Consider the following 26,418-nt stretch of genomic DNA (forward strand, 5'->3'; position numbering starts at 1 on the left):
TTACAACACAATGCTCGCAGAGTTTCCTGCAGGCTCAGACAGATAAGGAGCAACACTTTGTTTAAAGCTGTATTTTCACCCACAAACGTTTCCCAATCTCGAAAACCACGTCTTACAATGCTCGTACGATTCCTCTGCACTTCAGCTGTGATCATGTGGATTTTGAGTTTTTGAATGTGTACCTTCAACCTTAATATCTCAAACTACATGCCTGCAAGAGTGAGTTTAACAAAAGCAAAGTACAGTAAGGAAATGTCTAATTATTATAATGACCGTTGCTATTGTTACTATTATGACAATGTTGGCCTACGTCATGAGGTCAGGGGCCAGACACAATAAGCATCATCAGCAGCACATTCTTATCTTAAACACAATCATGAATCCCACACTTCCATGTGAAACAGCCATGCATAACTACATAATAATGTTACACAATGCAAATAAACATTGTTAATGCCTGGATGTGACAGTCACAACTTCTTTAGACTGTACTGAGGTGTGACTGGCTAGGAAAGAACAATTAATCCACACCTGACCCTCCCTTTTGTGCATGTTGTTCTGCACTAGTCATTACACTGGTGCGTCTAGTGCACACTCCAAATGAGCATTATTTATTCACTGGCAGTTTTGCATTACAATCCGCAAGTGAATGTTTATGATTGTGGAATTGTGGGGATTTTAATTTCTAGTAACTGCGTAATATTTTTTGTGTGTATTAATGAACCCAGTCACCCTTGAAAAACGACAGGATGAAAGATGACACATGAAGTTTGTGCTATAAACTGCAGCCGGTGATAGACTAACAATGCCTCCTCAGCTGTGCCCTTTGCCCCTTTTACATGGGAGAATAAAGCTGCCTTCTAAAAACTGAATTTATAGATTGGAAACACATGAACAATATGACAAGGTGATGACAAACAAGGGTGTGGGTTTTGTTTCAACGTTAGGGAGAGACACATATGAACTGGGGGGTGTAGCAGTCCTCTGCCAGAAAATTATGAGCATCAAACACTTTTTTTTCTGAATCAAGTGATAGTCTAAATATCTTTTATTTTGTCAAAATAAAAGTACTTTCAGGTTTTCATTTGTTCTAAATCTTGAATCCCTGTGTTTCCCCTGACATCTACACCTATGCTGAGAGTTTGGCTAACAAGTAATGAAATGAATTGTGACATGAAAAACAGGTCTTTTGTTAAAAATGTCAGGCTTAACTTCTCTGTCCCACTTGAAAATTAACAATACACAATACAGTGTACACACACAGTTCATGAATACTCACCAAGTTCTGTTCAACAACCTGACAACGTCTGGATGAAGCGCAATGTGGACACCAGCATGGAAACGCCACAGCTGGAGCAACATCTCCCTCTATGGACCAATAATGGTATTACACTCAATAATCAAATAAATTCAGTAAGGACATTACTGAACAACAGACACTGCGAGACGTAGGAGCAAATTGGGGTAAGGACGATTTTTTTTTTTACATGACAGGGTTGCCTGAAAATAAGATTTCCAAGCCCTGACAACAAGTTATGATATTACTGACATATATTACACAAAATACACTTTTGAGGACTATTTTTGCTTTATAATATTTCACTCTCTCTACAGTAGGAGATGACTGTTGGAGGATATATGGGTGATTCTTCAACTATCTGAACTGTGTGTCCCTGACAAAAAAACCCAAACACGTTATTTATTTTTGTTTTTATTTATTAGGTGTAGCTATATAAAAACTTCCCTTTAATGTGTAGGTTTTGCTGTATTTTCTTTGCCCCTGGGGCAAATTTTGGACAGTCAACCCTGCTTAAATTGAAATTTAATTCTGATCTAATATTAACGTCAAATACAAACGACACATGAACACCCAGTTTATTAAAATTAATCTACGACACATGTCCCTTGGAATTAATGTAATTTCCACTTCTCTGTAAAATATAAATTTAGTGAGATTTTTTATTTTTTATTTTTTTTATTTATTTATACTTGGCGACCACCGCATTAGTCACGTGACAGCAGAGCACATGGCTGAAGATATCAAGGTATGTTTTTGTGGAAGGACGAGTATGTTTCCTGGCTGTCATTTCCAAACAGCTTATATTTCCTTTGACTGTACAAATAAACTGCATTTTATATCGTGCAGCCAGTTTCGTGTACTGTTATATTTAATACCACTAGCAAGCAAGCATAGGCCTATCATGAGATTTTTTAATGTGACAAAATGTCATTTACACAACATCACAAAGGCACATGGAAATGAAATGACAATGCAAGTGATATTTTACTGAAAACACTATATCAGTAGCCTATGTATCCCCAAATATGTGGTAGATTTTGTTAAAGTTTCCAGACCAAAATGGACCATAGTTGAAGAATGACATACGTTTACATATATATACAAAATAGATCGCACTACCACCATATCACGGAGCATTCAAGGTGACATCAGCTGACTTTGAGCAGCGGTCAGGCCCGTCTTAGTGGGAGTGACTATGTAAATCAGCATCAAAGGGACACAGACTAAATGCTGGGGCATCCCTCATCTGATTGGGCGCCTTTGTTCTTTCAAATCGAGGTGTCCTCTCCCCTTTATTGGCACCAACGGGCCCCTGAGGGGGACAAGACATGTTTTACAGTAACACTGTCCTCCATGCTGCATGGACTGTTACACTGCTGGGATGATGGAGTGACACTGTAAAGGAAAGATGGCCTGTCAGAGACATGATAAACCAAACAGACTGAAGGAAGAGCTGAGCTGCATGCTGGTTGGTGATGGAGCTGTGGGGAAGACCAGCATGATCATCAGCTACATCTTCAATGGATACAACAGCGAGTACAGACAAACAGCGTTTGATGTTTTCACTGGTGAGTAAAGGTTATATTATGAAGGTTAATGGCTGCTTGACTCAGTGGTTAAACTGATTTCTGCTTGACTTCCAGGTTTGGTTCATGTGAGTGGAATTCCAGCTCGAATCAAGCTGATAGATACTGCTGGACAGGTAAATGCTCCATGCCACATTATGATTTCTTTACCAGAACAGTTTGTCCTTCCCTCCTCATGTCTCATTGTCTGATCTGACAGGAGGAGTTTGGCCACCTTCGCTCTCTGTGCTATGCCCACGTGGACGTCTTCATCCTCTGCTTCAGCCTGGTCAACCCCGTCTCCTTTGACAACATCACCTCTAAATGGATCCCACAGATTAGAGCTGGCAACCCGACCTCTCCCATCGTCCTGGTTGGAACTCAGTCAGACCTTTGCCACAATGTGGACATCCTCATTCATCTGGACGAGCGCAACACCAAACCAGTGCACTTCAGGCGGGCCAGAAGGCTGTCACGCAGGATCAGAGCTCATGGCTACGTGGAGTGTTCAGCTCTGACACAGCACAACCTCAAAGATGTGTTTGACTGTGCTATATTTGCTGCCATCAAGCACAAGAGCACTGGCACCAAATCTAAAAAGCTCAGCCTGCTCAAACGTTTGAAGACATTCTGTGATTGTGGATGGAGGAAAATCTCCAGATTCATCTGATGTGGAACCAAAGAGTGGATTAACTGTCGCTACTGTGATTAGTGGAGGCAGTTTTTGGGGGATTCTTATGACAAATCATGCATTTATATTAAACTATTTCTCTGCAGAATACGAACTGTACAACCTGCACTGACATGCATTCAAATGTGACACTATCTATCCAACATTGCTGTATTAAGAAGGCTTTGTATTCTGCTCTTTTTTATCTTCTCTTTCCTTCATCTCCTTTATTTGTTGCTGTTGTCCATATTTCTGTGTGTATGTGTGTCAGAGGTTTGTAATAAATGCACTACAGTTTAAAACACTGAATTGCCGCTCACTGTTTTTTCAGGGATTGCTTCATTTATATAAATGTGAGCACAGACAGTCTGTAGATCCTGCAGTGCGAGATACTGTCAGTGAAGAAATGGAGGGAAAACACAAAGTGCTATTTGAGACAAATGGTTCCTGCTGATTCTTTGAAGTGCTACTTTACAAGACAAAAGCCATTTAGATCCATCCTCTGTGTGAAAGCTTATCTGCTGGGGCATGTTAATCCAAATTACTTTTAAAACAGCCACACGCATGCATTTCTCTTTAATAAAATGATGACCAATTTTAATACCAGTAATTAGGGTTTGCCCCAAATTATTGTGATATCAACAGAAACCAGTACAAAAGATGAACTGTGATATTTGGAGTATCTTATCAATATCTTATTATGTTGCATAGTCTCTACTCATTTGAAGAGCACAAAACAACACTAAAGAAGAAACACAACACCCAACAAATAACACATTATCTGCAAAGTAATCTCAAATATGTGGCTTCTTGCTTTCGTCCTGTAATAGTCTGAGTGTCATGTAGAAAAGACTAGGTGAGAAAAATGTGACACTTCCCCTCCTTCAACAATTGTTGACACACAACAGTGTTAGGGAGTAGTGAGATACATGTAATTTAACCAGTAGTTCAACCACATTTTGCAGTAGCTTGCTGGTAGTTCAACTACATTCATATTTGCACAAAGCTGCAAGTAGTTCAATTACTTTTTTTTTTTTTTTTTGCTTTTTTTTGTGTAGCTAACTACTGAAACTATACAAACAATGTTGTGGCATAAAAGGAAAGGAATGATTTAATTATTTTATCATATTTTTAATTGCTTCTCTGCTGTAATTGAACCGCCACTGACAAATCACAATTTGCCTCACAGGGCTTTACAGCATATGACATCCCTCTGTCCTTTGGACCCTCACAGTGGATAAGGAAAAACTCCCCAAAAACCCTTTAACGGCGGAAAAATGGTAGAAACCTCAGGACGAGCAACTGAGGAGGGATCCCTCTTCCAGGACGGACAGACAGACGTGCAATAAATGTCGTACAGAACAGATCAACATGATAAATTAACAGTAATCCGTATGACACAATCAGACCGAAAGAGGAGAGACAGAGACAGATGCAGGACAAACGGTAGTGACAGTAGCTTACAACAACATTAAATTAAGTAATAATATTATGATAGTAATTAAGGCTATTGTGGTACAATATGTTGTAGGTATATATTAATATATGATAGTATATGTATGTGACTATCATATATTAATCTATACCTACAACGTATTGTATGTCTGTACATATTGTGCCCTAGTGCACACATTGTCTCGTCACATGACCAAACAGAGACTCAGCACTTGAAAACATCAGCATATATGTTACCAAGCAATCATCATTGCATCTGTATATGACCAAAAAATACCAAATAAAATAAGAAATTATTAATTTAATCCTTTTATGGTTTATTTATAGTTTATGTAGAATAAGCATAGACATATGTTATAGATGCTACTGACTATTTTACAAAAATAAATAAATGGTACATGCCTGCTCTCTCTATGGGCCTCCCCACCTCACAGGCCCCAGTGCAACACCACTGCCTGCACTATCTATATTTACGTTATTTGGCTAAATGAGTAATCCTGCCTGGTGCAAAACCCCCTGTTGGACTCTTGTTTATGGAAGGCAGGTGTCTGACTGTTGGACATTGGAACTGAATAAATTAATTTATTAATATAAAATAAATTAAAATAAAATAAAATAAATAAAATTAGATTAAATTAAATTAAATTAAAAACCAAAAAAAACAACAAACAAACAAAAAAAGCTGACATTCCTTGCACTTCCCTTGAATTATTTTATAATTATAATTTCAATTTTATAATTGTTTTTTGGTTTATGACCTGCAAACAAGTTGGCAATAAACTCAATTTAGTGTAATTTTGTGTTGGCATTTTGTATCATATTTTGTTATAATTTTGTATCATATATACATTGTCAATTTGATCATTTTTATTTATTTATTTATTTATTTATTTATTTTTTATTTTTTTATTTTTTTTTTACAGAGTGTGACCTGCTTTTTCTAAGTAGTTAATCCGACCAGATTTCTCCCTTTGGTAGCTTTACTGTAGTTTCATTTATTTCAGTGCTTTCAAATTAGCCTCCCCAACAGTGCATGCAGGACACCCAGACCCTGCAGCTCTAATAAATAATTAGGTTTTATGGCAGTGGCCGTTTAAAAGTTCAAATCTGATTTTGTGAACACCTGACAGCATTTTGTAAACAGTACAGAAACTGTTGACTCAGCTCGGGTGCCTTCAGAACTCCATTTCCCATCATGCAGCAGCGCGTTAGCCTCCTCTGACCCTGTGACTGAAAATAATCTGATCAGCTGATCTGACCTGGCAACAAAATAACGTAGCTAGAGAGAGCTCTGCCAGGGAGGGGGCTGAAGAACAAAACAATGACACTGCTCGGAAAGATTCAAAGACACTAACACTTTTTAAAAGAGTTTCTAGAAACGGAGCAGCGCGGATTTCCCTCCCGTTTGAAAAGCAGAAGAGTCCGCTGGTATCCGAGCTGTTTGACATCGCCTGCTTGTTGTTTTTGTTGAGATGTTGTTACAGCTCAGTTGACAGACTGAAGGCTAGCTGCTTGTTTGGACGGCTATGAACTGTTGGAGCTTGCTGGCCCGCTAATTAAAGCTTTTTCTTTGGGAAAAAAAAGTTAAAGCTGTCCGTCGAAACCAACTAGCTGTGAGCTAAGTGTTGCTGCTTGGATGCCAAAATATCCACCGAGTTTGCCAGCGAGCTACTGAGGGTCAGTTTGCTAGCTAGCCTGTTGTTAGCATCAACATTTGCACATTCATCCTTTCAGGGAGAGCTCATTGTCTCGGTCGGTACTGGCTACCTGTACATGTTTCTGTATTATTTTACAGTTTTATCCGCTAACCTTAAATATTATTTATGTAATGCTAAAGCTAAATGCTAACTTTGGTTCATGAACAAGCTAACTACTAGTGTTAAAGAGATATCAGGTGTAACTCAAAGAGACGGCTGTTTGTGCTCCACTGCCTCACTGTTAGTTGCACTAAATGACTTTAATAAAAGCCTTTTAAGTGTTTTAAATTCATAAGAAAGCTAGCTTATTGTGTTATTGTTTAGAGTTGCAGCTATTGGATCATCATCATTGGATCTGCTACCATGCAGCTGTTGTAACTTGATTTAGTCTTTGTGTTTGGACATTTTATTTGTCAGTGTTACTGCATGTTGTACATTTTTCATTAACTGCTGTTGGACATAGCTGCTACTGTTGCTACTCCAACAAGCACTGCTCTGTATTCAAGTTTACCTTGTAAGAAACGATGAGTGGGAATGGCTCATCTTCAGAAAAGGGAGTCAACACCAGCCTAATATGTCAAGAGAGTTATACCTGTGGTGGCTCTGAGGAGGCTGCATTTGAGTGTGATGAATGCAAAAGCTTGCAGTGTGTCCGTTGTGAGCTCGAGCTCCACAGTCAGGAGCGTCTGAAGAACCATGAGCGGGTTCAGATAGGACCTGGGCACGTCCCTTACTGTGACAACTGTAAAGGAGGTAACGGAGACAATGGCAAACGCCATAGATCTGTGGTCCGTTGCCAGAACTGCAAAGTTAACTTGTGCCAAGACTGCCAGAAACGCACCCACAGCGGAGGCAACAAAAAGAAACACCAGCTCACATCTTATCCCCCACCGCCCAAACCTGCTGAGGTCAACTCCGTCCAGACGTCTGTTCCAACTGCTGTCCAAATAGCCGATGAGACCAAATCTCAGAGAGCAAAACTTCTGGAGAAGATTTCCAGTTTTCTCTTGGTCGATGAGAACGAGGACATGCAGGTGAGTTGTGCAAAAGTCACACTTGTCATTGAGTAGGAACAGAATCAAAACACCTAAACAAATTTTCACCTCTTAACTCTTGTTTCCCTGAAGATAAAAGATGAGTCTTCATTTGTGAGGAGCCTGAGCTGTAACCCTGACCAGCTGCTGAAGGTGGTGTCCATCTTCGGCAACACCGGAGAGGGCAAATCCCACACCCTGAACCACGCCTTCTTCATGGGCAGAGAGGTGTTCAAAACTTCTCCCACACAGGAGTCCTGCACCGTGGGCGTGTGGGCGGCGTTTGACCCCTTCCGTAACGTAGTGGTCATCGACACGGAGGGGCTGCTCGGGAACAGTTCCAAACAGGGCCAGAGAACCCGCCTGTTGCTCAAGGTGCTCGCCATCTCCGACCTCATCATCTACCGCACCCATGCCGACCGTCTCCATGACGACCTCTTCAAGTTCCTCGGGGATGCCTCGGATGCTTACTTGAAGCATTTCACCAAGGAGCTGAAGGCCACGACGGCCCGCTGTGGCCTGGATGTCCCTCTGTCCACCTTGGGCCCTGCGGTGGTCATCTTCCATGAAACAGTGCACACTAAGCTGCTGGGTTCAGGTGAACACTTGTGTCACTCCCTAGTTCTGCTAGGAATGTTTATAGTGTCTGTTGCACATTAATTAGACAAGTCAATGCTTTAAACATAATTTTACTAGGTTTACTAAAAACTAAAATACTCTGTGACTGTATCACCATGAAGGTAGGTCTGCACCACCCTAAGGGATGACAGGAGGTGTCTTTAAAGTAAACTAAGGAATCAGTCCTGCAGATAATGACAGGTTCAGCAAATATTAGCCCACAGCCTACTTTAACATCACAGGAGGTAGCGACCTGCATTCCAGCTTTTTGTGAAATGTGGACACACTGCTTTTTGGACTATAAAGAAAACTGAGCATGCTGTGTAGTTAAGTCAAAAATGTCACATATTTGTAGCGATAATCCAACAGCCAGTTTTTGTTGCTGCAACCTATACTTTACATTTCTGTCAACCATTTTCCAGTGTGTGCAGTCTACTGCAGTTTAAATGTCACTGTGTCGGAGGGAGAAAAAACACATTCAAGATAAGGCTGGCCTTGGAGCATAAAGTGCACATGATTTGTCGTAAATGTGCTAAAACACAAAGGCACACTGGTAGAAGCCTTTCAGGACTTGGGACATCAAATGTAACGTTAAAAAGTGAGCTACACGTGTTTGCTCATAGATTTATCAAGTATGTGAGTTTTATTTTTGGACTAATGGCTGATTCTACAACATTCTTGCTGCTTTTGTATATAATTTTTTTTGTCTCTTTACCAGGGATAGCAAGATATCAGGTTTTTACTACACCATTATTGTGGCCAAAAGAGTTCACAAAAAAGATATAGTCGTGATTTATCAGTCAAATTCAACTTCAGCTTTGTATATTGTGCGTTTTGTCTCTATGTCAAATGAATCACACTTAAAATACGAGTGTAGGCAGGTTGAGATAGATTCTGTAACCGTACAAAAGCGTACAAAAAGAGCAAATACACTTAATGTGTAGGGAAAGGGCAACCATGTGGGGCTGGGGGAGGGAGACAAAGCAAGAATGGAAAGAAATGGAAATGGAAAAGAGGTGCTGGATTATTTATGAGACATATACATACATATATGTGTATTATTCACATGATTTCAATAAGAATTGTGTTGTATCTGATGCATAGACAAATGCCAATAGTTTATCTGCAGTACATTGTGATCACACTCTATGGTAACCTATTCATCTGTGTTTCGTTTTTAGATAAGTCGTCTGAGTCAGTAGATCGGCTGCTGTTGGAGCGCTTCAAGAAGCTTTCCCGTTACCCAGACGCCTTCAGTTCGGTGCAGTACTGGGGCACGCAGACTCTCAGCCCCCCGACTGACTTCTGTGGCCTGCAGAACAAACTGGAGCAGCTCCTGGATAACAACGCCACCCGTTCCCCACGCACCCCTGTGGTCATCTTCAAAGCCCTGCAGGTAGGGCTGTAGGCCTGTGTTGAATATCAGCCAGCACCGAGCTAAACTGATGCACAGTTTGCCTTTAAACTGGTTCCTGGATTAAGATAAAGATGTATTTAAGTTTCATGTTACTGTTTGTAAAATGTATCTGTTCTTTCTGAGCAATATTACCATATGCATGAAGAGGAGGTGCAACACTTAGTTTCGTCTGGGTCTAGCTAATTTCTGCTGGTCCCTGATTATCCCACAGGCACTGAGCGAGCGCTTTAATGGAGAAATTGCAGGTGAGCTTGTAGCCCACAGCTGCTTCTTTCCCGACGAGTACTTCACCTGCTCCAGCCTGTGCCTCAGCTGTGGGTCAGTACCTCCCGCCCTTTAAAAGGAAAATTATCACCACAATTGCCTCTCCTTCTATCTCATGCTCTCATGCTTTCAACATTGTTTAACATTCTGACACTTTACTTTCATCCCAGATCTGGCTGCAAGAACAGCATGAACCACTTAGGAGAAGGAGTGTGCCACGAGGCAAAGCATCGTTGTCGTTATTCTGCTCAGTATGATAATCGCATTTACACCTGTAAGGTAAGCACGGTGGCTCTACTTTATCACTTAGACAGAACTAATCCTTCTCTTTACACCATTGACTGTGTAATTACTCTTGTTCCATGACTAATGAGATTAAAGTTAAAGTCATTGTGTGGTGCTTCACTTCAGGGTTGCTATGAAGGGGGAAAGGAAGTGGTGGTTGTTCCAAAGACCTCGGCTTCCTCTGACTCTCCGTGGCTGGGTCTTGCCAAATACGCCTGGTCTGGGTGAGTAGCAGCTGGATGACCTGCAGGATGATAATAATAATAATAATCATACTACTACTACTACTACTACTAATTATAATAATGATAACAAAAATAATATAATAAAGTTTATTTATAGAGCTCTTTTAATACAGGAGATGTAGCCCACAGTGCTTTGCAATAAAAAATAATAATGGAAATAAATAAAGATAAAAATGCAACACATTAAAACAAGGGCAAATAGACAGTAAAATTAGAAAACAATAATATTAGAAAATTATAAAAAAAAATATATATAAAAAAACATTAGAAAATAATCAAGTGAAATAAAAAAAATATAGATAAGAAAAATGTTAGGAATAATAAAGATTAGAGAATTGGAACAACTCCAATTCCAAATATGTCAGGATGCTATGTGAAACGTACATAAAAACAGAATGCAATTGTTCGCAAATCCTTTTTGACATGCAGTGGGTAAAATAATTAGTAGCTATTCACGTGAAATTTGGACCAAGACATTCGGATTAACTCAGTAAATTTACACAGATAAGGAAACTGTAACGTTTCAGTCCAAAAAGTTTTGTGCAATAAAGTGGAATGACACAGGAAAAACTTATTGAACATGCTAACTGGCATTAATTTAATACTTGGAGAAGCAAGACACTTTCTCTCTGAAGAAATTAATCTCTCAGTGTTTAGATGGGATTTGGGCCCATTCTTCTGCACAGACAGTCCTTTAATCTTGAAGATTTTGGGAAGCCTGTTTGTCAATCTTATAAAAGAATTTAACTCTCAAAACTTAAACTAGTAGTGTCCTCAGTTCCCAAACACTTACTGAGTGTTGTGTAAAGAAAAGTGGATATAACACAGTGGTAAACTCAGAATGAGTCTATATTTACAAAAACACAATAAAGGTTTATCAGTTTGAGCATTAAATGTCTTGTCTTTGTACTGTATTTAATGGAATATCGGTCGAAAGGGATCTGCTTTTTTTATTCACGGTTTCGGAATTAGGGAATCGGGGTTGTACAATGATAATAACATTTATTAAAAGCCAAGTATAGGTTTAAAATGTTCACAGGGCCTGCGCCTCTCATAGCTCTTACAGAGCATTACATAATATTGGAGCCTAGTTACAAAAGCTGCCCTGCATATTTCATGCGTAACAACCCTAACCTTAACTGTAACCCTTGGGTTAGGCTTATGTTACCTTTTCGCGAGCCTAATTATAGCACTGCTGTTACAGACTCTGACCTAAAATCTAATTAGTCTATTTTCATCATCTTACATGTTCCTAGTTGTACTTTAGATATTTACGTTCATATTTTCACACAGACTTGCACATTTATGTATCTGCTGTGTGTTAAGGTATGTGATTGAATGTCCCAACTGTGGAGTGATCTATCGGAGCCGTCAGTACTGGTACGGGAACCAGGACCCTGTGGATACAGTCGTCCGCACTGAGATCCAGCATGTATGGCCAGGGGTAAGAGAAACATGCTGTTTCATTGATGTATCTGATGTAGATTATATGCTCGTAATTGTCTGTTCTCATACAGATGTAGCATTATGGCTAGAGGTAACTAGAGGTCTACTCTTTGCAGTCGGATGGTTTTTTAAAGGACAATAGCAATGCAGCGCAGCGTCTTCTGGACGGAGTCAACCTAGTGGCCCAGTCTGTGTCAGAGCTCAGTGTCAAGCCTGCCAAGGCCGTCACCTCTTGGCTGACAGATCAGATCGCCCCAGCCTACTGGAAACCCAACTCCCTCATCTTGGTGAGTGACACAGACAGCCCCACCCTCTGCCACCCGCCACCAACAGCCAAGTCAACACTTTAGTGTCCAGAGCTGTGTTTACTGTCTGTGCTGTTCTCTGCCTATTACACAATACATGTTTGCAGGTCATAAGTTAAAACCTAGATAGACTCAGCTTGCATCCACCTCCCTCCAGCTCTTGGTCAATAACAGCTTCTGTTGTTGTGTTTTTTTTTCTCTGTCTCGTACAAGGTGTGCCATAAGTGTCACGCAGTCTTCCAGGACAACGACACCAAGCATCACTGCCGTGCCTGTGGGGAGGGCTTCTGTGACGGCTGCTCTTCCAAAGCTGCGCCCGTCCCTGAGAGAGGCTGGGGTCTTGCCCCTGTCAGAGTCTGTGACGTCTGCTTCGAGCAGAGAGCTTCTTACGCAGGTACACACACTCTCAATAATGCCAAATGTCTCTTTTTTTTCCTCTTTTGTGTGTCACTCAGCCGTGTGGCATTCGGTTGAGCTCGGCTTGAGCAAAGATATTTTCTTTGTGCAGAGCTGCATGAGGCAGAGCTTGAGGAGGAAGAAGGTGGAACCCTCGCCAGGAAGGTTGGAGAAGCAGTCACCAACACCATCGGGGTCGTGGTCACTGCTATTGACATCCCACTTGGTGAGTGTTCCTCAAAACAAAACCTTAAGGGGATTGTTACATAACATAAATGTGTGACCCAGTAAATGTATGTGATTGGATACAACGCCCTCTAGTGGCAGAGGCGTAACATGCTCATTTACAGTAAGAGAGAAAAGCAGTGAGGTCTTGTTTCCAGTTTGAACTCTCAAAATGTTATGCAGGAGTCTGGCCTGCAAAGCCTCCCTTATAAGGACTATGGGATGCCCTAATGACCTAGTTGTAATAGAGCCTGTACAATTATCAAAAAGCTCACAGTCCACACAGCGGCAGTTGATTCCCAACCTGCTTAGTGTGTGTACTGCTTCAACATTATGTATGAGTGACTGAAATTATATGTGTCATCAAGCAGAGTGAATGACTGTAGCTTGTTGTTCTTGCCAATAAAAAAAGTTTATGGACTACAAATTTAAAATCCTCCCACACACACTGGCTACAGAACCTGAAACTGCCTTTGACAGTCTCCTCAGGACATGTCAGTGAAGTTCTCTGCTCCCTAATGTTTCACATTTCAGTTCTTGTATCTGCTGTTTAGTCGTAGTGTAAAGGTGAAACCGATGACCAGTTATCCTGTTTATTCAGTTCACTTTACGAGACATCCTGCTGTAAACTTAACTCACCTTAGTTGTATATTTGTTGAGTCAATAACATAAATGTTTTGAGGTTTCCTGACTTGACATGCATCGAGATTTCTCACAGACTGCACGGTAGTCTGAATGAGTCACTGCTACACTCTCTGCGCTGATGTCTAGGATGCACTTTGGTTCAGTGTTTATGAGAAGAGCATTTTTTATAACAGCCAATATGACTCGTTTCTGTCAAGATAATGAAAATGTGTTTTAGATGGAGAGAACTGGCTCTGCTGCTGGGAAGAGATTGCAAAGAGTTGGCAAGAACAAGTGCTGTACTTGCTCAAATACACACCACAAATCATAGCTATTATTTTCCCTTCAGGTTGTTGTTTCGTGCAGGTTTCAAACATATTTGGAAACTCTATTTGTGTAACCCAAAGCACAAGTAGTATGATTATTATTGTATGTTAGGCTGCTATGTGAGCCTGTTGTAGACTTACTGTATAATGGCTGGTAAAGGGCACAGATAAATATGTGTTTGATAACCTGATATCCTTCTGAAAACTTCTGCATATCCATCACCACCCCAAAAATACCTCAAAGCAAGGTCTGCTCCAACACAACAAAATCCTTACTTCCAAATCCAAATCTTGTTTCCACGTTTCCATGGATACCCCAACCAAGACAGCTAAGGACGTGGTAGTTGCACTGTTTGTGCACTTCAGACAGCAGTGAGGAAAAATGAGCATGGTTAGAGCTTCAGTAGAGCAATTGCAACTGGCAACTGAACTGTCGATAGTCTAGTGTTTTAGTTAGAGTGAGTGAACGCACCCCTGAATTAAAGGAATAGTTGGACATTTTGGGACATTCATGTTTTAGACGGAGGTTATGTGCTGGACTTTTTTCTTGCCAGGAGCAGTTGCCAGGCAACCAGCGAAGATTATAGGAAGTTATTGCTCACTGCCAAGAAAAAGTCCGGGACGTAACCCCCGTAAAACCTCAACTTGCCGCTGTTACACTTCAGTTTTTTCACAGATTAAACAAACAAGATATAACGTGTTAATCAGTGAGCTTCAGAATCAGTAGAGCAGAATTTGTCACCTTTGGACAGAGACATTGATATGCTCCGCAGTATATCAGTTTATTAATCAGGTTATTCATCGGTGCCCTTTACTAGTAAATATTAGAGCTGCAATGATTAGTCAATTAATCAGTTAATCGATTAGTTTTTTCAATAATGTACCCCCTTTTAAATATTTTTTCAGCTGAGTACCCCCCTGAGGACTGCAAAACATTTTGGGTAGAAACAACTAGTGAGCAAACATGAACATGACTGCGGTTAAATGTGGTTCATCAAACCTTCACATTACATTTTTATTGAACTTAATGTAGTATAATTATTATAGGAATTACGCATGGCCGATATTTTTTACATGAACATTTTAAAGAAATCTCACGTACCCCCTGCAGCACTCCAAAGTACCCCCACCCCCATTTGAGAAACACTAAATTAGTTGATTGACAGAAAGTTAATTGCCGACTTTTTTGATAATTGAATAATCATTTTGTTAATGTTTCAAGCAAAAATAATCCAAACATTTTCTGGTTTCATGCTTCCTAAATGTGAGAATTTAACGATGGTCATTGTGATGTGTGATAGTAAACTAGATAGCTTTGGATTTTTGAACTGGTGAAGACGTCACCTTAGGCTCAGGGAAATTACACAGGGCATGTTTCACAGAGACTGACTAGCCGTTTTCCTCTGAGTCCAGTGTTTATGCTAAGCTAACCTAACAGACATGAGAGAGTTATCCATAAGTCATTTGACTCGCTCAAACAAAAATTTTTGTTAGCTGTTAGGTAACGTTACACATCACTGAGGCCGTGTGTCATAGTCACATTTTCTAGTTTAAGAACTCTGTTTTGTCCTATTCTTACACATATTTTTCTTATTTAACAGACAAAATACAACCATACGCCAATCCAAGTTTCTCTCTTTTACCAAACCAAAACCAATGTTAGCTTAATTGCCTTGTTAAAGGAATACTTCACCTATAAAATGACCATTTGTAAACCATTTAGTCGTATCATGTTATCCTGAATTCATAAGGAAAACTGTTTTTCTGGCATGCCTCCACTGAAGACAGTGAACATATTGATTTATTGAATAACTGGGGAGCATTTTACACAACAGCAAAACTATATGAAAACATCCATTTACAAACTCTCACAAAACTGGTGTAGTGTGATCCAAGTCTCATTTATCCAGTCGTGTGCTCAGCATTTCCCAAACACATGTATTTTTGGGAAGCAATGAGCATATGGTTGGATAAATGAGACTTGGATTATACTGCAGGAGTTGTGTGAGTTTGTAAATGGATGTTTTGATATAGTTCTGCTGGTGTTAACTCCCCGAGCAATCAATAAATGTCTTCTATGGAGTCATGCAGGAAAAACAAGTTTTCTCTAGGAATTCAAGATAACACGGCACGACTAACTGATTACAAATGGTCATTCTGTGGGTGAAGTCTTTCTGTAATGCATCATAAAACACAATTCATTAAAACTTGATAGAGACAAAATAAAACTCACCAAACCTGCCTGTCTACTGTTAGTGTTTCCACTCCTCCAACAATCACCAACCCTGGTTTAGTTGAAATAAACCACTGAGAACGTACCACTTGAAAACATACGACTCCACTGCTTGCTTGGTCGTCACTGCGAAACCTCACCACAGTGAGTTCGTGACTTCCTGTCAGCTAGTTTGTTTGTGTGGAACTTAGCCTGCTACAATGGTTACAATGGCAACAGTACACTTTAAAATGGCCGCCGCTCTGACCATCCTGCTATGTTAATTCTAATGGGAATGTCCATCTATCTGTTCTATTTCCATGGCGTTATTGATCTTAGCAAGAAAGCGAATGAGCATATTTCCCCAAACTGTCGAACTGTCCCTTTAAATGTCAGTACTATAAAGTTTAAAATGATTCAAAGTGACAGTTTACCCCGACAGATGTGTGTATTCATATTACGTGTCCCCTGCAGGCCTGGTGAAAGATGCCGCCCGTCCTGCCTACTGGGTGCCCGACCAAGACATCCTGTGCTGCCACAACTGCCAGCGCGAGTTCACTGCCAAGCTGTCCAAGCACCACTGCCGCGCCTGTGGCCAAGGAGTGTGCGATGACTGCTCCCCGGAGCGCCGGCCGGTTCCATCGCGGGGCTGGGACCACCCCGTGCGCGTGTGCACCAGCTGCAACCAGAAACCTGAACTTTAACAGGGACGGCCTTCCTTCCGCAGAGCACCGGAGAGAACCACTCACTCACTCAGCTCGCAGTCTGTCACTGCTTTACCTCTGTTACTCTAATGGTTCTGTCTCGTATCTGTGGAAAGGAAGTTTTTAGGCTTATATATATACGTATATATATACTTAGGACATTTAGCAGAGTTCCTGTGGCCTTTGTAGAACAGCCAGAACATGTGAGTTACTTGACTGAGTGTGAAACCTGCATTTCCACTCTGATTATTCAGAGTCAATATTTTGATTCTTACTGACACGTCCCTGATTTTACGTTACATAAGGCTGTTGAGCTATTTTTCTACTATCAGAAAATATTAAAAAAATGTATCATTTAAAGAATATTAGCTAGTTGAGAACCCTGTGGGGTTGGTGTGATTAGTTCCCAGCAATTCTTATTATTGAGCATTGTTTCTCTGATGTCGCACGTGTAATGGCAAGGAGATATTTTATATCCATGCAGGTAACACTGCAGGTTCCATTGCATGCTGTATTGCAACATTTTAGTTTTTGCACTAAGCCTTTTTCAGCTGTTATAGGCTGTTGCTTACCATGGCCAAAATCCAGATATCCAGATGATCAAGTAGCGCGTCTCAATCTGAGCTGAAATCTACCACAGTAGGTCTAGATTGTGGATATCTGGTGTGCCAAAAATCATTCAGGTCACTGTGTCTGTGCTGGCATAATGTTTATATTTTATTTTACGTGGTTGTATGAAGACATAGAGCTATGTTAGAGGAGTGTACATTTGAAACGTTCGAAATTATTTATGTATTGAAGAAAAAACAACAACGTATTAACACTCTGGCATGCATGAGAAATCCATGGCCTTTTACTCGTTCAGAGGACGGTCTCTGAACAAACCTCACTATCTTTTACCAAGCGGCAATCTAGCGTATCCATGTTGTAACATGTTTGTATTTCATGATTTGTTTTCTTGACACCTTGATTTTAATTGTTTTCTAAGTATTGTTGTCTGCCTGGTTGTATGGCTATTGTTTTGCAGAACTGAAGAATATCCAAATTTGTCTTTAGACCAGTTTTACATATTACACTCACGCCTCCAGGTTTCAGTAGGCACAGACTGACAGGATAAGGACTCCTGACGACACATTTGAATTCTCCGTTAGAGCTCTTCACAGCTTGTTTTTCCGTTATTGTACATCCGTTATTGATTACGTGTATTTTCTTTCTCTGGTTTTTGTTTGGCATTACTGTATGGATATTTATGTTCTTTGTAGCGACTGTATGCGAACCACTCTTTCTCCCCAGTCTTCTTATTTTTGTCTTTAAGCATAACACAGAAAAATTGATGCTCGAATGTGGAAACCATAAGATATTGAACCATGTTTAGAGACAGAGCTTTAAATCTGGATATCCTACAAAGCACAAGGTGATGCCTTTAACACATATGCTTGTATTTTGTTGTTAAAAATGAGAAAAAAAGGGTCTTTGTCGATTGTAATGTTTGTAGATAAAGTGAATTCTCCCTTTGCTCCCAACGTGGAACTTTTTGGTTCTGATGTCTGATGAGAAAATGTTGTGTCTGCCTTGTCTCGAAATAGATTTATCTGTCTGAATGTTGCATCACACTTTCACACGCACACACATCCTCCTCTGAGATGCTAATATTGCACAGTATAGAATAGGAAATACATCGTGTCAGATAACTTGTACTGGAGTTCATTCCCATGCAAATGTGTGCAGTCTGTTGCTTCAGATATCTTATGCATTTTGTGACGTCCAGGGTGCTATCATCGACACTTCTCACCTACAAACTACAAGCCGAGCAGGACTGATTTTAAAAACTGTTGGGAAACTAACTGTGTGGATACTAAACTGATGGAAGATTTGCATAAGATTAAAGTTGTATCAGCTCCCATCTGTCAAAAACACAATCTGGAATTGCCTCCATGTCTTCAGTGTGTGTTTGTGTGTTTAAATCTCCCCGTGTCAAACCACTTACTGTACTGCATGTGGGAGGAATAGATCGTGTGCACGCCTGTGTGTGCTGTGTGAGCCTCGCTTTCCAATCCTCTCCAACACTGCAGCTCCAGATAAAGTGAGGGAAAAAATTATTTGCTTGGTGCTTATTGATGATGATAAATGATTTATAATTATTTTAATAAATAATTAAACACAAGCTTCCATGTTGATAATTCTGTGCCACTTGCACTGCATGGTGCCAGCACACACCAGGAGGGGAGTTTCACTTGGTACGAATCCAAGCTCCAGTCAGGGTCTCTTTAAAAGTGCTGTTATTCAGTTGTGTACAATATAAATACAAGGGAAAACCCTTTAAAATAATTTTGACAGTTTACCCTATGAAGCCACGCCCCGTCCGCGCATCCTGCAAATCTATTGGTCCACGATTTCACCCCGCGCTCTGATTGGTCCATTCCCGTAGGTTTCCCTCAGAACTGCAAGACGCCGATATTGCGTTACATTGTAGCAAAATGGCGGCTGTCATTCAGAATCCACTAAAAGCGTAAGTAATTTAGACATTTAGGAAATTGTGAATAATTACTTTGTTGCCAACTTGTGCGTTAAAACCGCCTGCTCGTGCATGTGTTTCCCAGCCGTGTGCACACGGCACGTTAAGCTGTCCAAATTCATTTTTGTGTACTTCTTGCATGGCAAAGTAGCCTCGTATACTTCTTTTATTCCACGAGATTTTAACATTTAGTGTCAAACATGTGCGATAGGCTGCCTGACATTTCGACTGCACTACAGGAGCTTTTCCTCGGCACGGCTGTGCATTCAACCCAACACACTGTCGTCTTTCCTGGGCTGTAAATTTATTTGAAAACTGTCGACACAACGTGCCTTTGCGCTGCACCGAATAATTAAAAGCCGATTTTCTCCTTGCTCGGTTGGGCATAGCAGGGGGAATATCGTCTGACATTCCGAAAGTCGTTTATAGTTGGTGTGAATTGTCGACATGTCAACTTTGGCTCCTCCGAGCGCAGACGTGGTCAGGACCCGGTAAAGCAAGGGAGGAGGCATTTTGTATTTGCATGCTTGCTGGCGAAATCGACAAAAGTGACAGCAATTGGAGTCCGCCGTTGGAAATAGCTTGACACAGTGCTCACATAGCCCGAGCTGTGGTCGGTTTTATCCCTCAACTTCAAAGAAATGCTCCACCTTTTTCTCCATTTCCCCTTTGTTCCTGTGTGTTTCACCAATTCCACTGCCTAACATGTAAGTTAGACCCAGATAGCCTCCTGCTTCTTGTCATTTTATTATATTTAAACTATTATTTTAAGCATTTGTTGACATTTCAGTTGGCATGACAAAAGCGTCCAGGGCTGTATTGATGTGTGTTATCATCACCATCGCGGCTCCCTGGGACTGTGGAGGTAGAGCAGGCACTCCACTGTGCCTTTAAGTGGAGGAGTGCTGGAGATTAGCTTGGTCCAGGATCCTGGGCCCATCTGTCAGAGAGATGCTCCGACAGAGAGGAAGTGTTGGGCACAAGCAGGAGAACCATCTGCTCCTCCATAGAGGTACCCTGGCACCTCCGTGGACTGTAAGCACGAGGGGTGGACCACACATCACCCACACTGTTGCCATTGTTAGCCGTTGTGACATTGTTGCAACACCTTGGGAAGGGTGCAGAAGTGTTTGTGTGATACCTGGTTGACCATTTCAAACTAGTTATTTCCATTGCATGTGGCATTTTTTTTGCTGAGGATACTTTTGCATGTGTCCAGTTTGGTGTTGTCTAAATACTTGAATTTATAACTTCAAAACAATACCTTGAAAAATATCTACATTCAGTATATTTTTTTTTTATCTTGATACCTCTATGAAATCAACATTGAGTCACCCCAGCTTTTGTTTTGTATGTATTTTTAATTTCTCCTAGCTCTCTGGGATCAGTAGGACCTGATAAGTATAAAAAAAATAGCATTGCCTTTGAACAGTTAGTAGTTTTAGAAAAAATTATGTCCTCATGTGGAGACTATTGGGTGTATTTTTGATAGTGACAGTGTGTTTTTAAAGTATATCACCGTTCATTTCCATGCCTGGACATTGTTGTGCAAAAACCAAATTGCAAACAATGCAGCGTATTTAGCTCTGTGAGTTAGGCGTCGCTTTGCTAGTCTAAAAATGTTCAAAACTGTTCATATTAATGCTTTAGCGTGGCTGTGCAAAACAAAATTGCAAATAATGCAACCTGTCTCAAAGCTTTGCGATATGTTTTTCTGTAACTGAATTTTCCTCGCGCCATACTCTGAGCTAGGAATATCTTTTCTTGTCTGTAGGAACAATTCATCACATCTAATTGGCCTGTATAAAATGCTGCGATAATAAAGTGCCACTGTCCTCAAATGAGTACTTCCTAACTGACAGTGTCGCAGCTCGTTACTTTTGCTAAAATTGGTCGAATTTCATCAAACTACAAACGTTATTAGGTGTAAATTAACAGGTTTAAACCATAAAATTTGATCAGGTTTTGTACCTTGTCGTCTTTTTTTTAGAACCTAATTTTCATTTATTTTTTATCAACAATAATACAGTGTATACATATCCCTTTTTTCCAGCTGTATATAACATTTGTACTCATTATATTAACAAATTACATAAACATAAAAAGAAAACAGCATAGACATCCACTACAGCGTGTATATAGTCAAACCCATTGGTTAGAAAAGGCAAAATTTAAATAGAAATTTAAAAAAGGAATGAGAAATAGTACACATCATAATCACACGGATACAGGTGCAAAATTTGTTCTCCAGACAATGACATAAAAATGTATGTATGTGATATGTGCATAGGTGGAAGATAAAAGTAAAAGTTTGGCAGAGCCTTACTGGATGATAAACCTTATTGTATTAATAAAGCCATGACAGGACTCCATTGTTTAGTAATTTTATTGAATCATGTAATTTTTTCTATCTGATCTGTCGCGATCGGCTGAAATGACAGCCATCTTGTTTTTACATGGATTAGTGTATTGTGGTCTTGCTGCCACTAGATGGCACATAAAAGTGTCCATGAACAAGGACAATCGGTCTTAGTTAAGCAGGATGAAGTATAAGGTGCTGCAAACCCAAAATGTAATATCCTCATGTAGGACGCAGGGTCACAGGAGGATAAAATGGCTACAACATGACATCGACATCTCTTGGGTAGTAGCAGAAAAAAAAATGTAGTAGCCCAAATATTAGCAGTAATAGAGAGCAACAAAATGCAGCAGGTACTGGTGTATCAATACTGAGGAAAGTAGGTATTAGAATTGTTTTAAATATTCTAAATCAATATTTTTGACAACACTGATCCAGGTCAGAGACTAGTTAACTTTAATAATTTAATGGGAGTGAATACAGAGACAAAGGATCCTGCCAATGTGGTCCTCTAACCTGCGCCCCCACTGTTTGATGCTCTGTATGGTGCTTAAATGCAAAATGTCTGTTGAATCTGTATTTTTGCATTAGTTGACTGCACTTCTCATGCAGCGCCTCGCTTCACAGTTTCACAGGGAATTGTTCAATACAATCACGGCGTCCCTCTGTTGGCACCTGAGCAGCTCAGTGAAGCACTTGATGTTTAAGTACTCGGTGTAAATGTTAAATGAATAATACTTCCTCTCATCATGTATCTGTGTTGTTATCTTTTATATAAGAGCAGGATTTTTATTGGAAAGTACATTCTCATTATTACCTTGTTGGACTGTTTTCCCTCTCTTGTGTCCCAACAAGCTTCGGCGTGCGTCTGCTGTCAAGCTGCTGTTTCATCTCGGAGTCGCTTTAGCATTCTGATGTGGAATGTCTCCTTGCTATAAACTGTGCTTAATGAAGTGTTTCAATGTGCTATAATTAGCCTCTGTCTCGGGTTTCTGACTTCATTTCACACGTTTGTCAGATTATAATTAGTCACACTTGACACTAATTGGATGTCGCTCCTGTGGACCAGTTTGACCTTTTTTTGTATTAAGATGATTCACTTCAGGGAAATGAAACGCTGGTTTGACTTTGTTGTAGAGATGTGGCGGATGAAGCTGCGGCGTGCAAGCCTGTGCACGCCTGTGTGAGGTCTGTCCCTCCTATGAGCACAGGGGGACAGTAATCTCTAGAATCTGCTGATTAAAATGGAGTCTGGAATATTTGATTAATAAAGAAGCTCATAACGCTGCTCATTAAAATTTTAGCCACAGCTGGAGTTGGACACATCTTCCAGCCACAGCTCTCCTTGACGGCGAGATCTTTCCCCATTCGTCAGCTACCTTGTCATTGGCGTTGAGTAGACTTTGAGTGAGTCAGGCTTGCTGTTTATTGGCACTGCAGTGTGGAGGTGTATGGTCTGGTTTTACTCCTGCCCTCACCCAGACTGTGTTGTTCTGATTGGTGTAATCAGCGGTTGTTGTCAGGATGCAGTCACTCTGTAGGCCCTCCTCCTCCTCCACCTCCTCCCCCTCTCCTGTTATGTGGTGGCTGTAGCTTCCTGTGAAGAAGCAGTGCACCTGCAAATTTTTAGAAACCTCCTGAACAGAGCTGAAGGAGCTGAAGTTAAGATTTTGATCCTCATTTATTCCTCACACCGGTCACATCTCTGGAGTGCTGGACCATTTTGAAGCAGGAGCTCTGTCACGACTGTCACGATCACTTTGCCTCCGGGAGCTGCTCTCTCCTGCAAACTAAAGTTTGTCGTCAGATATGCAAAATGAGTGTTGACACATGCTCGCATTACGGACGCAGCCATGTGACACGACGAACCGTTGACAGGAACACGCTGATAGCGGAGGCCCCACTGGCCACAAGATTTGCTTTTGTTCCTCGCCCTTATGCACACACTCACCTTCTCTACTCAACTGGAAGATATTGAGGATGTGTAGCACATACCTCTGAGGCACCTTTTTAAACCCTGAAACGCAACAGAAGTGTTTCTGGTTTAATGTGATTCCACATCATTTTGCCTCCTTTAGGCAGAGCTAGACTTTAAAGCACAATTATGGTTTATTACAGCTTGGGTCTTATATTTTTAGTTTCATTTCAGTTCTGGTGGAACTTGATTCATGAAAGTAAATGTTGAGATCTCAATCAGACGGTTTGTACACAAGCCAGCAGATTATCTAAAGCAGTGGTTCCTAACCTGAGGGTCTGGACCCCTCAGGTGGCTGCAAGACAAATTTAAGGGGTTGATTAGCATAAGAGGAAAGCAATTAAATACATATGTTTTTTTTGTCTTTAAAATTACTGCTTTATTTTACTTCTTGTAGACTCTCAATCTTATAAATCTGCAACTAGGGTTGATGTTTTGCAAGTAGACAGATAGTTCACCCTAAAATTAAAAATATGGAATTCTCCTCTTACCTGTAGTGCTGTTTACCTGTCTAGTTAGTTTTGCTGTGAGATGCTGAGTGAAGGAGATATCAACAGTAGCGATGTCTGCCATCTTTTGAACATAATGGAACTAGATGGCACTCAGCTTATGCAGGGATGGAGCTTGATAAGATTTTATACCAGTGCCATTATCGATTCTGTATAGGGCTGCAGCGATATACTGGTTTTAAGGTATACCGTGATATAAGAGTTGATGGTTATCATACCGTGTACATTTGCTTATCTACGATATTGAAAACAAATGCAACTGGTGGAAAATATCCACGTTTTTTTTTTTTTAGTTATTTTCTAGGGGGCGACTTTTTACACACAAGTCCATCACCAAAATAGTTTCAAGTTTCAGTTATAGTGATAAAACATTTGTTCAACCAACAATAACCCTTCCATTATCATTCCTTTAAGGGTCATTTGGAGTGATTATAATATAAATTCTGTAATACTGTGATTCTGTGAAACCGCAATATTTTCTGACATGGTTATCATACCGTGAAAATCTCAAAACAGTTGCAACCCTAATTCTGTACAGCTCTGTATCGATTGCCTTACTGATTCCTAATCAGTTGTCTGTGTGGAGGAAGAAGTAGGTCTACAAGGGTTTTAAGCATCATCACAACAAAAAAATCTTTTAAGACAGCCTTTGTGGTGCTAATGCCAGTATAAAAAGATATTTTCCCTAGGAAGCAGTTTCATTTGTAGAGTCAAATACATGACACATGCATTGGAAGTGGTGTTTCCACCCTTACTTGAAATGATCATCTTACAGACATTACAAGCGCTGCTGTTGTCATCTTTCTTTTTGTAATGAAGCCCGGCTTTGGACTGTTTTTCCTCTCCTCCTTCTCATTGCAAGTATCTGGCAGCGTAGATGCACGAGTGTGACATCATTGTTTTGCAATACGTAACTGTCAGAAAAACCTGCCTGCATTGATAAAAGGAAATAATAGCTTGGAGGCATACAGTTCAAGTGGATAAGACAATTTGGAACTGGTTCTTGATTCCTATCATCAGGCTTGTGGTGCCCAAAGTGCCAAAACAATATGTTTGAAAAACTTAACAGCAATGTCTTTTTCCAGTAATCATGACCTGGTTACTCAAGATAATCCACAGACCTTGTTGTGAGCAGTTTCATGTAGGAACTATTTTCTTTCTACCAAACTACACCATCAACTGTATCACTGCACAGAAGAAGAATGCACCTATTCACGAACAAGAGGCTTGTGCTCATGGCAGCATGAAATGTAAACATAATGACGTCTTCCTCAGCTGAGCTTTAACGTTAGCTAGCAGTAGATGCACACTTTTTTCAACACTTAGATACAGTTGGCAGGTGTAGTTCGGTAGAAAGAAAATAGTTCCTGTATGAAACTGCTCCTCACATGTTCTGTGGATTATCTCAAGTATCTGGGTCATGATTTTCTGGAAAGAGACACTGCTGTTGAGCTTTTCAAATGTATGTTTGCATATTCGTGCCATCTTGTTCCATTATATTCAAGAGAAGGGAGACATCTCTACAGCTGATATCTTGAACCCTTTGGAGCTGATGGATTGATAAATAGCACTAAGTTAAAGTTTTAATCTGATACACTTTATTTGGAGGTGAAACTGAAAGTGAGTGCACTTGAAATGTCGGTAATCCTTCATCGTACAGGAAACTGTGTGTGCGCACATCTGTGGCAAGCACGGTAGGTCAAAGTGAAGCAGGAAGCTGGTCTGTAAACTGTAATGAATGTTTACAACAGACAGTTGAGTAATGGTTGTAGTGTTTACCTTTGTTTCCCCTTCCAAGGGCTGGTTTAAAATCTGTACGACTGTCAGATTGCTCATGTTTTTGACCCATCTGACTCTATTTTAGTGATGTTGCTCAGTTCCCTGTATTTATTCCTTAACAGAAACGTGTGGCTCACAACAGACGAGGGGAAGAGTTGTGTGCTGACATAGGGGTGGTGTGTGTGTCAGTGTGACACACTCTCCCCTCCTGTGTCGTTGGATGTGTGGGTCTTGTCACTCATTACAAGTGTCAGAGAGATCTCTCGCCTAAGCCAGTGCACCTGCTGCTCGGGGCAGTGGGGCTCTGATGGAGAACGTGTCTATGCACAGACAGACAGCACCCACCAGAAGACTTTCACCACTTATTTGTTCTTTCCTCGCTCCCCTCTGACCCCTCCCTGCACGTTTAACTTGAGACGGACCAGCATCCTCTCTTTGGTTCGTTCAACTCGAGTAATCTCGTGAGTTTCTTGGCACTTTACGGTGTGTACGC

General features: G+C 40.6%; 3 protein-coding genes across 5 annotated transcripts in view; all 3 read left to right on the forward strand.

Moving 5' to 3' along the window:
* Positions 1–2,578: 2,578 nt before the first annotated feature.
* On the forward strand, positions 2,579–3,822 carry LOC126400996 (rho-related GTP-binding protein RhoV-like). The gene is made up of 3 exons (XM_050062026.1): positions 2,579–2,868; positions 2,944–3,002; positions 3,086–3,822. The coding sequence occupies exons 1-3, from the start codon at positions 2,709–2,711 to the stop codon at positions 3,533–3,535; spliced, it is 669 nt and encodes a 222-aa protein (XP_049917983.1). The 5' UTR covers positions 2,579–2,708; the 3' UTR covers positions 3,536–3,822.
* A 2,422-nt stretch (positions 3,823–6,244) lies between these two features.
* On the forward strand, positions 6,245–18,952 carry LOC126400990 (zinc finger FYVE domain-containing protein 1-like). Its single transcript, XM_050062012.1, has 11 exons — positions 6,245–7,721; positions 7,815–8,319; positions 9,521–9,735; positions 9,968–10,074; positions 10,191–10,299; positions 10,432–10,529; positions 11,877–11,994; positions 12,113–12,283; positions 12,515–12,695; positions 12,810–12,923; positions 16,559–18,952. Exons 1-11 carry the CDS (start codon positions 7,212–7,214, stop codon positions 16,786–16,788), a joined length of 2,358 nt encoding a protein of 785 aa, XP_049917969.1. The 5' UTR covers positions 6,245–7,211; the 3' UTR covers positions 16,789–18,952.
* A 249-nt stretch (positions 18,953–19,201) lies between these two features.
* The window catches only part of LOC126400994 (zinc finger protein DPF3-like), a 29,466-nt gene continuing 22,249 nt past the window's right edge, over positions 19,202–26,418 (forward strand). For all 3 annotated transcript variants that reach the window (XM_050062021.1, XM_050062020.1, XM_050062022.1), the window contains exon 1: positions 19,202–19,297. In XM_050062021.1, coding sequence (XP_049917978.1) covers positions 19,266–19,297 — 32 coding nt within the window. In that variant the 5' untranslated portion in view covers positions 19,202–19,265. The remainder of the gene's footprint in view (positions 19,298–26,418) is intronic.

This window comes from Epinephelus moara, chromosome 14, assembly GCF_006386435.1.
Source record: "Epinephelus moara isolate mb chromosome 14, YSFRI_EMoa_1.0, whole genome shotgun sequence".
Classification (NCBI taxonomy): domain Eukaryota; kingdom Metazoa; phylum Chordata; class Actinopteri; order Perciformes; family Serranidae; genus Epinephelus; species Epinephelus moara.